General features: G+C 38.8%; 1 protein-coding gene across 1 annotated transcript in view; it reads right to left on the reverse strand.

The window, feature by feature from the left end:
- The window catches only part of MAP7D3 (MAP7 domain containing 3), a 31,611-nt gene extending 15,912 nt beyond the window's left edge, over positions 1-15,699 (reverse strand). Inside the window, exons 1-8 of the mRNA XM_010291269.1 lie at positions 15,597-15,699; positions 14,317-14,418; positions 13,418-13,498; positions 11,857-12,020; positions 8,889-9,003; positions 7,893-7,925; positions 2,801-2,902; positions 283-381 (exon numbers count right to left, since the gene is read on the reverse strand). Of these exons, the coding sequence (XP_010289571.1) occupies positions 283-381; positions 2,801-2,902; positions 7,893-7,925; positions 8,889-9,003; positions 11,857-12,020; positions 13,418-13,498; positions 14,317-14,418; positions 15,597-15,699 (799 nt within the window). The remainder of the gene's footprint in view (positions 1-282; positions 382-2,800; positions 2,903-7,892; positions 7,926-8,888; positions 9,004-11,856; positions 12,021-13,417; positions 13,499-14,316; positions 14,419-15,596) is intronic.
- Positions 15,700-16,027: the final 328 nt, after the last annotated feature.

Consider the following 16,027-nt stretch of genomic DNA (forward strand, 5'->3'; position numbering starts at 1 on the left):
TGAAGTGCTGTTTTCTCATGAGCTAAATGATTTGGCTACCATTTGTCTACTCTCCCCCCACCCTTCCACTTTCCAGGGGAATTAGGCTGGTTTATAGAAACAGATCCCCAATATCTGGCACTGCAGTGCACGGAAGGATGTTTCTGCCACAGTGCACAGGCCACATGCACAGCGGTGAAAGCCTGAGTAAAATTCATAATAAAACCAGGACATGGTTTAAAGTCAATATCAAATAGCCCATTTACTGCCTCCCACTTCACAAAACAAACTGGTTTCTAGCACCTTTCTGTTCCACCTGTGAACCTTTGAATGCTGACTGCTGAGAATGTGGAGGAACTTTGTTATTCAGTCTGTTTAATGAGGCGCTTCTCTTTGTGGTACCTGGAAGTAAAAGCGGATGGATTAATTATGTTGAAAAGCCTAGAAGTCCCCTCCAACACCAGTCCCACTTCCCTCAGATACAGAAGAGTAAGTCAGTCACTTTACAGTACATGTCCTTCAGAAGCAGGAAAACTGGATCAGGGAAGAATTACTCTATACAAAGCATCTTATATTCCTATATCTTACTGAACATAGCGACAGGACACCAGTCTCAAGAGACTTCTTGTTTGACATACCGAGGCCATCCTTGTATGCTTTTTAAAATAAATAAAAAATTTTAAAAGGCCATTGCTCACGTTCTGTATGAGCAAGAGCAAGCTCAGAATTAACACTGAACACAGCTGATTAAATACTCCACTGATCCAGGTACAAGCATCTTCCTCTGATCTCTGCATTCTGCTTCTCCACCTTCCCAGGCACACACGCAAGGCAGAAGCAATCTAGTTAATTCTGCAACTGTATTTTCTGTCATCTGAATTTAGCCATCGTTTACCAAACAGCCATTTGTTCTTGTGTGCCAGATCAAGAGCACAGAATCGCTCTAACTTGCCGTGGTGATCTAAACCAGCCAGTTAGTCAACTTCTACATCCTGACCACGTGGATCAGTTGGAGTCCTGTCCAAATTTCTTATATTTCAGGCCACCTGAGAATCCTTCATCCAAAGTGAACAAGGATTCACAAAGGCTTTCAAGGTATGACAGTAAATTTGAAAGCAATCCCAATTAGTTGATAATTAGTGACTTCCTTTGTTAGTGTCTTAATTTGTGCTTTACAGCCCTGTTTGACTCATACTCAGAGCTGAACCCTGCAGACACATTATATCATTTTAAATCACAAGCAGCCTCCAGTGACTCAGAGCCCCTGCAGCTATGCCAGTACAGATATATTCACTGACTCCCCTACCAGGCATACAGCGCACGACTACAAGTTCTTCTGCTGCATCATCTTCCAACATGAACCAGCAAAACCACTGTTAGCTGTGTCCATGTTAGGGATACTTCTAGCACAGCTCATTTGATCAAAGGTTGCAGGATTGACAGAACACTGCAGCACAGACGCTAGTTGAACTTGGTTTGATGTTAAACAGCTTTTAGCTTATTAATGCTTTTCATCATTTTGGAAAAAAAAAAAAAAACCACAAACATTTGGGATACAGGCAGGCTCCTATGAAACACTGGGAAGATTCCCCACAAGGAAGTATCAGGCTAAAACAGGCTAATATGTGCTCATGCAAATAATTTTTATTTTTCTTCACAGGTAGATTAGCACAATTCCTTGTGTTTCTTTTTTTTTTTTTTTTTTTTTTTGAGAAGGCAGATTGCCATGACTTACAGAATGTATCAGGATGGGGCAGAGGGGAGGAGACAGAGAGGAGACTCACATCTACAGGTTTACCAGAGTGGGAAAACCAGAGATCTATCTCATTCTCTACATCCCTGTTAAGACTAATTGCATGGTGCACATTTTAAACGTGACTCACTGCATTATGTGTGCAGTCAGGAGCTTCATCTACCCCAAAGCTGCAATTCAGAATGAGATTGGAAGCCACAGTAATTGGTAGATGATCTCTAGAGGGCAAACACTACAAGAAACCCTTAAAAAAAATAAAATCGAATCAATAGTTGGCTTCCATTCCATTTCTGTTCCTTGGTAGTCACTGGCACAGTAAGTAATCCAGAATGCTTGCAAGCAGTGGTGTGCACTACCAGTTTAAGAAATGCATAATTTGAGTATCCGTATTAATATTACACTAATTTCTTGGGCTAGGAAACAGTGTCAGAGCTGCCTGCTATGGCTATAACCGTGCTAGAACTCCGGGTCAAAACAGAACAATCTCCTCCCACCCAAAAATCTCCCACAGGTGTCAGGGTTTTTCATGCATTCGTCTCTATTTGGTTAAAGCAGAATTCTAATATTAAAAAGAAAGTGTCTGTCTATATATACAGGACTGGCACAACAGAAAGATGTCCAAACTAAGTTGATTTTTCCCTTCCCACAGGCAATCAAATGACTGAAGCCATCTAAGAGAACAAGGCAAACTTTATTTTTGTACTATTTCTATTTTGCTGAAATCTTAGGGTATAATTTGAAGCATGCAAACCCGTAAAGATGATGTGAAATGATTTGTGAATCAATCATTCACCAAGATTTGACTTTAGTAAAACAATTACAGAAATTAAAAATATAAAACCAGCAATTTTTACCGTTACTCTTCTCTTCTAATAGAGATCACATCAACTGGGTCAAAGCCCTGAACAGTCAAGCTGGATTAACAAATTGCATGAAATGCATTTGAGATCAAAATATGAAGTGAGTTACACAGCCAGGGAGGAAGAGGAGTATCATTCCACCTCCTCTCTCCTCCCCAAATAACAGTTAAGCAGTACACCTGCTTCCAGCAGACACACAAACACTTACTTCGATCAGAAGCATTTAAAAGTGCTGCAGATGATGACAACCGTTTATTCATGACAGATTCTGTCTGTTTGAGGTTTGCTGTGGAGGTGGACCGCTTGCTGGCTGTGTAAAGAAGTGCTTACTTTAGAATTCATCTTCATACCTGAGGAAGAACCTTGCATACATTGCTGTGAGCTAACTTTGGAAGTATTACATCCTGAAAGCTATTTCTAGTTTTGCTTAATGAGAAACGGAATTTTTTTTTTTTCCTTTGAACAGACTTGATACAATTAGCACCAGTTGTAATGTGCACAGAAAAGGCATTTAGTTTAGTGGAGTCATGCCAAGATTTTATGCATATGTATGCAAACAAGTGATTTTTAAACCCCGTGCTCCTAACATGTAAAGACAAAAGCTGGTGAGGTTGTGTGTTGTTACCAGACTGGTAAGGCAGAGAAAGTAACAACAGAACCTGAAAAACAGTAATTTCCTTCTTCATTCCTGCCACATAGGTATGTCAAAACAGTTTTTCAATCACTAGTTAACAAAAACAAAACAAAACCTTTTGGAGGGATAAAAGAAAGTCCTGAGGAGAGGCAAGAAAGCATTCCTATTTCTGATTGCTTCCCAAGGGTTGCTGTAACTATTTTAGAAATTTCCAATTTTTCTCTAAAAGCTAGTCCTTAAGTTCATGTCTCCTATCAATTTTGTAAGTTTACTACAAGCCAGATAAATACCTGCTTTTCAATTTCAAATAAGGTACTTTCAGGATGAATACTACTCCAGAGTGTGAAAGCCTTGGAAAAGTATGTACTTAGTGCTATGGAAACTCACTAAGCAGGAAACAGTAATGTACAATAAAGTAGTGTGCACTGGCACAATAAACACAGGAAATTCTATACATCAAACACAAGTAACCGATTTTGCTGGCATATTGGACAGCAAAGATAATTAATGTGAGCTCATTAGTGCATAAGTACCAAAGGAAAAAAGCAGCACTACTCACCACAGTGGCAGCATCTTTTCCCTTTGGCCAGCATGCTACAGCAGCTCCTTATAGCAAGAGCCAGGACATAAAGATTCCTATGGACAGCCCTGCCTCTGCATCGTGCTTTTGATACACGTACCCCGCCCAGCCTTCCTGAGCTAGGGGCCTCCTGCAAAACCACGTCAAGTGAAAACCAGATTTTGGAGCTGAAGCTATGAAAGTGGCAAGCTCCTGTCACAGCGAACAAGTGCAAACTCCCCACGGGATAAGAGGGAGAAAGGGGGATCTACTGAATCCATTTAAGAAATGGAAGATTTGAGCTTAGCAAATACTTTCACAATGTTACAAAAAAATAAAAAAAAGGGATTTTGTAAGTGAAGCCAGAGTACCAGGATAACTAAAACGGCCTTGAGAGGTTTTATATATGAAAATCAGGAAACTCACAATTCATGTAATTGGGTGTTTTCAAAGGTAAAGACTACCCTCTAGTGTTTGCTGTTAAAAAGAAAGTCTGGCTTCTGCCTGAACTCAAGTGTGTGAGTCTAAGGCCTCCAAACATCGTGGAGATGCTTCATACAAATTTCTCTTGGTTCAGATTAGGACTTCAGCACTTGCGTGAAATCTGAGATTTGCTCTATCACCCACTGAGACCCAGAGGGCAAAAAATCAAATCTTGCCTTGAGAAAAATTACACTGAGCAATGCAATTCTTTTCCAGCAAGTTTACAAATTCTGGAGGTGGGCTGTGCTGTTTAGTAAAGAGTTAAGTGATGAAACTTCCACTAGGAGACTCAAAAGAAAAAAGTCCAAACTAAACATGACTGGTCAAACAAAACAAACCAAAACAAAAGAATCTTTATTTTTCAGGGGAACAGAAAGCAGTGGTGAGGGCATCAGCTAGTATCTCAACTGATGCCTTGACAGAAAAAAGATCTAACTGGTAAAGGGTATTCATAAAGATATTTGAGTTTTCTTTTTCCAGAAAATTTTAGTTTGCATTAATTGGCTAAGATCTTAAGCAGTCAATGCTTTTTTGATCAAAACATTTGCAAATATGTGATCAGTAGCCTCAACTTTCTCCCTACCTCACCAACAGGACAGCTTCTGCAAACTTGAAAACTTTGGACAATTCACTAGGAAAAAAAGCTCTAGAAGACAGGCAGGATATTCTCCAGTAAGTTAGTCTGGTTACGTAGGTATTCACAAAATACCTTTTGAAAAATACCTCAAGTATCTTTTTCATTTTGGGGGGAAAGTTAGAATACTTACATCAAGGGATTTGAACTGGAAGAAGCATACAGCACAAGTCCCATGTGCCAGCAAACACCTCGGTTTTTTAATGGCAGGAGGAAAGCAAACTGTAGCAGCAAAGCCAAAGCAAGCATTTGACTGCCATGCAGCAAGGCTTGCAACTGGGTAAAGAGCTGGGAAACATGGTATCTTAAGAAAATCATTATGAGCAAGAGCAGCTCTCAATCCTAGCTTCTCACCAAGTTTCACTGAGAGAGGGTGCTGCAGCACTGCCTAGCCGAGGTTGGATAAAATTAGGCTAAATAAAGTAAGATTATCTGTCTCTCACTTGCTTCCAAATTTCTACTAGGACAAGGAAGCTCTTTATTTAGAAAGGAGAGACTCTGGCAGCCCAATTTCTATTCTAATAGCACTTGTCTCCACTACAGGTGTACCTGAACGTTTAGTTTTGCTTAGCAGTCATCACTAAACCTCCCTCATTTACAATGACTCTGTCATCAAGGATGCTTTATTACACAGCCTTGCCATTTCTCTTGGCAGACCCACACCCTGCATGTTCCATCTGGGCACTGACTGCAATAGCATTAATGTAACATTTGACTCCGGGGCTTTCATAAATTTTCAAATTTCAGGCCATCAGCGGGTATTTGGTGCAGTTTCTACGAATCTCATTCTGAACAGAAGACAGAATGGCTGATAGTTGGTGAAATGTTCAGTTACATGGGGTTTACTTTCCAGAACACACTACCTCTATCACCCACAAAAGCTGCTTTACCAGTCCATGTTCCTAAATATTACTGTTGACGCAGCCAGTTCATGGAAGAACATGTCTGATTTTGTATTTTTTTGCACAGCAATACAATAGACAAGAAAGACTTTCGTCTTAAAAGAACAATACTAAAGAACATTTGAAACCTGCCCCCCTGCAATGGTTTTCATTTTTAAGAAATGGAGCTTTTAATCCCAAATCTGCCACAGAAACTGATGGTGGGAAAATAGTATCATATTGAAACTAGACGTGCTGTTAGAGAAGGTGCATTACTCAGCCACAATGATGTAATGTAGCAGAGCTCATACTGTGTCATTTTTCAGAAGCCCAAAAGTAATTATTTTCTTTGCAACAATTACACAAATAACAGGTGAAAGGGACTGAATAAGGATTTTTTTAGAAAGTCAGCTGAACTCATACATCCCACATGGTTTGGGTAGATTTTAAGTAACAACTAAGTGAGGAGCTCCCAGAAAGTTAAAAAACTAAGAATGGTCCTGAAATGGGAATAAATATCAGTAGTGTGAATCCGATCATGATTTCACGTTACCCACCCCAGGTAAGACAGTTGTATGTTTGAAACCTCAATGTAAAGATGAGCACAAATTTAAACCAGTGTGGATGCGCTCAGTCAAATAATTCATTATCTGTTTTATCTCCACAGTCATTTTTTTCAAAATTGGTGCCAAGTTATTCAAATTGACCTACTGTAGCTGAACTTATCTGCTCCTCCTGTTGTACTTTATGATGCATAAGGTACAGCCTATTTTTATATCAGGAGCATGTTTGTTGGAAGACACTTTATTCTTAATGTGCTTCAGCAGCACTGTGGTTCAAATCTTCCTCCACGATCAAAAGGACAGACAAGACTCAATTCCTTGCATAAATTCAGAGAGAGTGAAGGATGTTATTTTATGTTATGAAGTTTAGCTTTAAAATTAGATAAGGTAGAAAAGAATGGAAGAGAAAAAAAAATAATGCTTTCCTAAATATGTAAGGCAAGTAAGATTTCCTAGTTTCCAAGTTAAATGACATTTGGTAATGTTGAATACAGTAATTGGATTTATATATGTATCCAAGGAACACATGTTAAACAGGTAAACCAATCCAGTCAAACTGGCTAATTTTTGAGAAAATTAGGGATTCATGCTGTGCAGAGAAAGGGTAGAGAGAAGTTAAATAAAATGCACATGCTTACGCTGTATTGCCAGAATAAGCCACAGTAGTTAAATCATACGCAGTCAGACTTTCATTGCATTTTCAAGTCTCATATTGTCAGCATTACGAGACAGCTGTATTGAATTAGTAATGCTGTGAGCATGCAGAGATTCTCAGAATTCAGATTTAGCTGGGTCTCAGCTGAGAGCTATCATCTTAAACTAGCTACAAGAAATAATTTTGCTTATTAAACATATAGCCTTGACAAACATCAGTGATCCAAAGCATTTCTACGAATGGCCCAGTCTGTGCACTGGGAAGTGCCAGAAATCCAATGAAAACACATTTACTATATAGAATTATGTTTAGATAATTGGACACATCTGATTTTGCAAAACCCTTCATGGAAAAAGTATCAAACTGCACAAAAGACCCATTCCCTTTCACAAAGTTTCAGTAAACCATCATTTGATTTTGCAAATGTTATTTCAGTTGCTGGTAAAACAAAGGAAAAAAAACCCAAACCAAGCCCTACCATGTACTTTTTGCAAATTAGGAAACAATGAAAGGGTTAGAAATTGCCCTTAAAAAAACCCCTTAGACTACTGAACTAATTTATATTCAAATACATACCACTAAGAATTTATCTTCTCCTCCCCCATGCTGTATCCAGTCATCTTTAAAAACCCAAATGCACATATCCTTTCCCTGAAGATTCCCTCAGGATGCCATGACCTAAGCTGTAGTTTAATTAGCTGGGAGGGATAGCTAAAAACATAGGGGAGTGCTTTCTACTTAGGGATCACATTTGTTGCACAGCTGGCCAAGATGCAGGAAAAGATCTATAAGAAGATGGTTTTCCCTAGTTTCAGAGAAACAAGAACTGAAGTTTAAAACGTTAGTAGTGAGTGTAAAACAATAGAAAAAGAACATTTTAGAAATCAATACCACCAGCTCCACCTTCATCTGCGGTCTGTTGTTCTGTAGAAGAAGAAGGTTTATAAGCTAAGTCACAAGGTCGAATAGCAAACAATGCACGTTAACCAAAAAATGGGGAAGCTGGGTATCATAATGATAATTTATATCCAAGCACTTTCAAACATGTTCTAAATAAACACTTAAAAGTCAACACTCAAGCTGACAGAAGATGACACTACTAAAACATACTCAGTATAATTCCACCAATTCAGAAGATAGGCTAAATTGAAGCATTTTTTGTTTTATTTTATTCCTGGACAATAACTTACATTAAGTTACTTATTGTCAGGGTCCTCCAGTTAGGTAGTGCATGAAAATATCCATTCCACTGCAATCCTGATTTACTGTTCTGCTTTCAAAATGTTTACAAGCAGAAACAGTTAATTGTGTGAAATAGGAGGCAATGTGCACTCAAGTTAAAGAGCATTAAAATGCATTACCTAACATATAATAGAACCTATTCTCCGAGAAGCTTGGGCACTGCCCACTGCATCTCCTTAGCCATTCCTGGTCGCTCAAAAAATCAGTTAGCATTCTGTAACTCTAAGGGAGTCTTTAAAACATTTTAGATGGAATATTATATTACAACTAGGTTTTCTGTTCTGTTTATCATCAGTCTTAGCACACCATTACATGTACTACATTCAAAGGACTCAATTATTTTAACATTGTATGTTACAATTCCCCTTATCTGATGGCTGGGGGCTGGCAATGCAATGCTGCCAGGTGTTGTATTTCCCATGTGGTTTCTCTCTAGGTCTTCCCAAAGTCAAAAGTAGCTTTAAGTCTGAGCAGTATTTCAGGGCAAGGACAGATACGAATCTTTCCCAAAGAGCTACCCATAGATCTGGTTTTAAGACCCAAGACAGGAAAGGATGCCCAGATCCCTATGAATAGTGCTGCACCTGCCAGCATTCACATATAATATTCTGTGATTTTAGCCATGCTAGAAAAGCTGCTACTTACCTGTTTTGCTCTCTGAATCTGGAGTTACAGATCCTCCCCATGACCATCGCTTCTGTCGTGTTTCCAGTCGCTGATTCCGTTCCAAGGTACGATGCATAACTGCTTCGTATCGCTCCTGTCATCAAACAACACCTCTATGAAGCTTTTGAACTACAAAGCACAGCTACGCCAGAAGACAAAATATAGATATTCCCTCCCCCCCCCCGGTATGATTTAAAAATCTGTTTTACCCATACTGTCTGATAACAAGCTTTTGTTATAAAAACTGCCATGCGAAGAATGTTAAGGGCAATTAATGGTTCCAAAACACTGCAAACATGATTAGGTTGAGCTAAAGCACAGATAATCTATTCTACTCTTTACTTAAAATAGCCATGAAACAGATTTCCTATTCAGTAAACAGCACTACTTATTTTCTAAATAGGGATGAATCCCAAACTGAGCAAAAATAATTGCTTAACCTTTAACTATTTATATTATGAAGTTATTTCTAAAAGGTGCTAAAAATTCTCCATTATAAAATACCAAGTATAAGGTTATTTGTATTTTCCGGGAACTATACAAACACTGATCCATGTCTTAACAGATAGTGGCATTAATAAAGATATGAAGAAACCAGAAATAGCAAGACATTAAGGCAAAAAGGACCAATCTACTCCAGACCTCAGCTGCTGACAGGATGAAGAGGACTGAAAGAAGTTTTTCTTTGGTCTCCAGGACTAGTAACTGCTAACGGGGGAACTTTAGCTCTTGTGCATAAAGATGAACTGTAACCATGCTAGACTGTTTTTTCTCCATAATCAGCTAGGTTTCCACACATGTGTCAACAACAGATTTCTCTTCTGGATTAGTCACATCCCAAGTGATCTTTTGAAGCAGTATTTACTGCTGATTTATTGCAGTAAGATAGCAAGGGGACTCATTATCCGAACATTTCTCCCTCTTGAGGACACAAGACTTTCACCTTCTTTCAACTCCATTTCACAACAGAAACTAGAAAAGTTGCAGTGTATAACAAAGTAAACTTGGAAGGAAAGGAGGAAGGATTCCATTCACTGACAAAAGACAAAATTAAAAGTTTTGGTTTGAAATAGAAAGCTTAGCTTCCCCTCTATTAAAGAAACCTGAACTAGAGTTTATCTAAGGTGCCAAAGTACCCAGACATTATGTAATCTGCAGATGGTATTTCCATGGAGGTATCTGCAGTGCAGTAATTCTTCAAAGTCATAGTTAAAGACACAGGCTTCACTTTACAAAAAACAGAAACTCAGTTATCAGCTCAAGACATCAATGCAGTAAGTGGCACAGCTATACAGAATAATTGAGTAACTGTGAGAAGACAGGTATCTCAACCCTAGCCACGGCTCGCTGTCTTCAAGACTCTCTTAGGCACAGAACCACTTATTTTTCCACGGTTATTTGCTATTGGGCTGCTGTTTCTACTTCATCTAAGGAAAGTGATTAACTAAATGAGACTTGTCTGAAGTACCAAACAAGAATGTCGGAGACTATGTATTTTTTGATGCACTTCTGCCTACTAAATTTATAAGTATAGATGGTATCTTGCTGTCAAGTATTGCCGTAAGATAGCTTAGCTTCTTTAAAAGTGAGTATTTTCTAATGTCAGAGTATGAAAGTCAAGATCTGTTTTCACTTTCTGGTTGAAACCAAGGTGTACAGGTCAAGTGCACAATATTTTCCCACCTGTCAGATTCTTCATGTATAACTCTCTATGTACAAGGTCATCTTACTCCAGGGACCAAGTAAAAGACAAGGTTAACACCAATCAAATACTCATTGGCTAGTCCTTGTCTTTCTTGATTATTCACCCCCCGTGGCCACTTACAATATATCCACCCATCCTCAAAATTACATGACTAAATGTACTATAGGCTTAGGGGCAACATCCCTTGAAGCATAAGGGATGCTTTTTGCTTAAAGCAGTTGCTTTATAGATGATGGTGCACTGGACTGCAGTCAAGGCCCACCCAAACATTTCTGCTTGTTCTTCAGCAATGTAAACTATTCCATGAAGTTCAAATGGAATAACAATCTGAACACACCCAGAAGCTTACAGATAACCAAACACCAGTGGAGAATACTGCCAGTCAAAAAGGGTAAAAAAGATGTATTGCTAGAACAACGTAATGATGGCTGGACTCTAAGGAACAGCCAGCCAGGCTTACATGCTCTTCATCAATGACCCACAGCAAGTTCTCACAACTAGCTTATGAAAGCACACATGCATATCATTCTTTTACTGCTGATACCCTGGAAATTAATCTTTTCAGAACTTGCATCACATTTAATCAGCACTAGAAGATCTACTCTTCAAAGGGGATGGCCTAACTTCATGTATTTATTTCCACCTTCAGCTTCTATTAATCTTGTAACAAACTCTGCAACTCAAATACTGCTCTGCTAGTCTATGTGCAGTCAAAGCAAAAGAGTCAAGTAAGAACAGTCAATACACAGCTCAAAGCAGCAAATGGTAACTACACAGATAACACTATCATCTGCACAACGTATAGTAACAAATTGTAATTTAGAAGAACTGAAAGAATGTGAGCCCCTGTGGGGCTCCCAGGAAGCAAGACAAAGAATTAAGAAAAGTCTAAGACCTGTCACCCACACTGATTTACAAACAGAATCTACAAAGTGCACTGAAAGGAATCCAGAAATCTAGGGACATGGGGTGGGGCTTTTGCTCATGTGAAAAACAACCAGTGGTCAAACAACAGCCACAGCTCCTGAAGTTCTGCGTGCCTCAGGTACAGCTAAAGCTAGGCCTCGGATGGGGAAGGAGGACATGCGTCTACATAGCCCGCTGTACAGAAGTAGAAATATTTTTATGTTCTAATACATTCAACCTTTCCATAACTTTCTATTTCACACCACTTCAGAGCATGTAATATAAGAAAATAATATAGGAGTTTCTTTAAAACTACAGAACTTAGACGCGTAGTACCTTTTCCTCCTCTATTTTTTGTTTTCTCTTTTCTTCTACTGCTGCCCTCCGTTGTTCCTCTTTCTGCTTCTGTTCTTTTAGCTTTCTCTGCCTTTCTTCTAATTGTTTTTCATACTGGAGTTTTGCTTTTCTCTCCTTTTCAAGGATTTGTGTCTCTTTGGCAGCTGTGAATTTTTAAGCAAAAATTAAAATAAAATGTAACTATTTATTGATACTAAAACACAAATTACAAGCAAGAGACTACCAAGCAAAATTATCACCACTTAAATCTAAAACATACAGCAAGATTAACTTGCAGTGCTGGATGACACTGCACATGACAACAGAGATACCTTTAATTCTGTCCCCAGGTTAGGCTGGAATTAAAACCTTTCCTGCCATTAGACTTTACTGCCTAGACAGGAATGTCAGGATATGTATATATCCTCTGTTAAGCATATACTTTTCTTGCCATCATAATAGTGAAGCCTTTGTAAGTAAGTAGTCAGTATCAAAGGGCAGAATTTTCTATGTTGTGATTTTCATTTTTTTAGAACAAAATATAATGAAAATATTTAAAGCTCTGTGTGACAAGATGGGAAAACCCCCCCAGTTACTGCATCCAAGTTGAAAATAGTTATGTCACTATTCTCCGCAGCCTCCATCTAGGAACAGCCTTGCACAGTTTAACAGGAAGCTTCAAGTCCTGTGACAAAAAGCTAGTGGTTAAATACAGTAGCAATATTTTCTGTGGCTAGACAGATGAAACGAACCGAGAGATCAGATAATTATACCAACAATGTACAGGCAGTATCTACATAAAACCCCCAAAATACTTGTGAATTTATATGCTTCCTAGTCCTATCCTCTCTCCATGTTAGGATAACACAATCATTCCCATTCCTATGTGTTTTTGCTTTTTTGTTACGAAACAAACACACTGGCCAGAGAGACACCACTCCTCACAAGCTGGGAGATCAAGAACCAGGACTGCAGGGCATACTGTGACCCTTTCATCTATTGCTGCACATACACGCACTGATTGGGCAAGAGTTTTATGCTGTTCTCTAGGTCTTAGATTCTTTGCTAAGAAAAAGCGTATGCTGCTGACACTTCAATCCAGGAGTCATTTCAGTGTGCCAGGAAACAAGGGAAGCAGTGTTCAAGGCAATCAAGCCATTCAACTAACTAAATTTTGTTTTTCTCTGAATCAGCGTTCCCCAAACCTCAGCCTGCAGGGCTACGGGAAGCAGTTCTAAGCTAAAAGTTACCATTTCAGAAGTGTTTTTCTTAAGGCTTTCGATAAGCAGTTGGCTAAATTTGCTTGGTGGTCGCTAAGAAATGGAAGGTCAGAAGGGACATACAGCTTCAAGAAGCTTATAATCTCTGGAATGATTTCCTCTCAAATCTAATACTTCTCCATTCAGGTTCACAGATGCTCATTGATGCAAGACCAAGAGCAGACCTTGTCACTTGTCCCCAACAAGCTGAAAAGAGTGGCTGAATGAGGAGTAAGAGAGTAATTTATTCCTGTATCACAAATATTTTAGGAACTCATATTTTAAATGGAACATGAAAATACCATGTTGCTTTTCCCGCTCCTCTCTACGCTCCCTGGCTAGTCTTTGTCTTTCTTCTGTTCTTAGAGTGGAACCATCTATCACTGTCAAAAGAAAAATTGAAAACACATAATTGTCAGTTATTTTGAAAAGGCAAATCCAAATAAAAAAGTTGTAGGTCTTTACTATCAAAAGGATTATGGAACATCCCGAGAGATACACATACCACCAAATCACTGCACTCTTTATGTAGACATTAAGGAGGTCATCTGAAAAATTCCTCTTCCCCCTTTCTGTTCCCGCACAACAACAAATGCGCTATTTTTAATAGGTGAAGCAGAAAGCAGACACAACATTAAAAGGTCCAAGGTGTACAGTCAAAAGAAAGCCTAAGCAGAAGTCAGACATGTGTGAGAACATACCCTTATTCCAAATTCAGCTCTGATCCCTAATCCTCATTCTTGTACATATTAATTCTTATGATCAAGAATTACAGGAATCTAGGAAAATTCTAAGAAAACTCTCAAATCTGAGAACAGATAGTTCACCTGTTACAACAAATTCAAGGTACTGTAGGATAGCTACTTTGCAGGCTAGGCAAAACCAAAAGTGCTTGCATCTTTGTAGGTATAAAAACTTGAGTTTCAGCCAGAAGTGAACTGGTAACCTGACCAGAGCAAAAAACCCCAATTTATCTTTGTTGTTATGCACTGGTAAAAACATAGGTAACTTCACCAACTGAACTCTATCATCAAAACCAGACCTTCAATAAATCTACAAACCATCTACCAGGTGCTTTATGCTCTGATGTCTCCTGAAGAATGAGTATCAAACTTCTTTTTAAAAGATGTTTTATTAATTCCCTACTAACTCTCCCTTGTGAAACTAGTACTTCATTAAGAACAATGACCAATAATTATACCTGGTTTAGTTGCCGTCTTTATATTTATTGAGGTCTGGACTGCAACAGGGCTAATGCCACTTTGGCTTCTTCTTTCTTCTGCTATGGCTTGGGCTGCAGCAACTGTGAGAAAGAATCATTCCATATTAAGAAAAGCTCTACTACCAAAACTCATGAAATAAATATCTAAAATAAACACATAAAATTCTACTTGAGGTTGCAGATCTTTTTATTAAATAACTAATTTGGGACTGCTCAATTTGTAAGAAGAAAAAACTTGTGAAAATGAGACTTCAGACCTAGCACAGCTTTTCTTTGTAAAAAAACAATAGTTACTAAACTTTATGTTTTAAAATGTGTAGCAGAGGACTATAGAGTTTCAAAAAAATCAAACATTTAAGTTTTCTAAGAAGAAAAACAACACTCAGCAGAGTTATGAGTCTGACTTTACGCTTACTAAAAACTCTGCTACCACACGTGTATTTGCAGGCTAAGCACATATATGCAAGAGTCGATTAGCACTGGAACAATCATACTCCAACAAGACTCAAGCAGGGAAAGGTTTATGAAGTCCTTTCATTATTTCATGATATGAAACAAAGGGGATTAGCTGCAATAGTAAATCATTACGGAATGCTTACAATGTACTTCTAAAATTGGATCTTCAAAAATAAGTTTTAATTATAAATTAGACTCCAAAACAGTAATTTGAGCATTTGTGCAGAGACCCATTCACCTTATTCGAGTTTCACCAAGGTGAGTACAGTGAACCGCAGGGCTACGACTCCAGGTTAATCATACAGAAATGAAATGCTAGCAATATTAATTTCACTACATAATGAAATCCATTAAGAAGTCAGGGAGACTAATTTACTCTATCACCTTCCACAGATTTTCTTTACTTTGGTATCAGCTTTCACTTTAATCACCTCGTAGAGTGTGAAGGTGAAGCGTTACAGGGAAGGCAGGCAGGGCAACCTGTTAGACAGCATTACCCCATTTTCCTGCACAGCGTTGAACAGGAGCCTCCTTACAGCAGTGACACCTTGTTCTCACCTCGGCTGACAGACAAGGGGAGAACAACTTGGTTCTTACAGAAAAGCCCAACTTTGGGGGAAGCAAGAGAACACACCACGCAACCAACCAAACAGGATAAAGCAGAAGTCGATGCCTGTTTTAAACAGAAAAGGCAATCCACCAAAGTAACACATCACGCGCCCGCCGTGTGATTTCAACCATAATGTGAAGGACAAATAGTAGAATTTGGTGGTACATTTAAAAAAAGAAGACGACAGCTTTGCCAGTGATCTCAGGCTTCCCTTTAATAGAGTAGCGCAGAATGCAAAGGCGGAAGGAAGAGCCTCCCTCTTCTCCATGCATTGCCATGACAACTAGTTGTGTCATGGTAATAACCCTCTCTAAGGCTGCGCCCAAGAACAATCTCCTCAAAGTGTTTAATCCCATGTGATGTCAGTGATAAATGCTGATTACAATACTTATTCAGCAACTCTAAATTGTCACCCGCAGCTGTTGCCATGTCTTGAATTAATTTTTCATTGCGGCACCAAAGAAGTCTTCCTCAGTCCCATCCCATCCATCTCTGAGACTCTCTTCGAACAAGTCAGAGACCAGATACACCACGACACGGTAAGATTACCAACTGGCAAAGAGAACAGTTAAAAAGGGTCTCGCTGTAACTTCACTATGTAGACCAAAAGTCAGTCAAAATGCT

The sequence above is a fragment of the Phaethon lepturus genome, unplaced genomic scaffold, assembly GCF_000687285.1.
Source record: "Phaethon lepturus isolate BGI_N335 unplaced genomic scaffold, ASM68728v1 scaffold13437, whole genome shotgun sequence".
NCBI classification, from domain to species: domain Eukaryota; kingdom Metazoa; phylum Chordata; class Aves; order Phaethontiformes; family Phaethontidae; genus Phaethon; species Phaethon lepturus.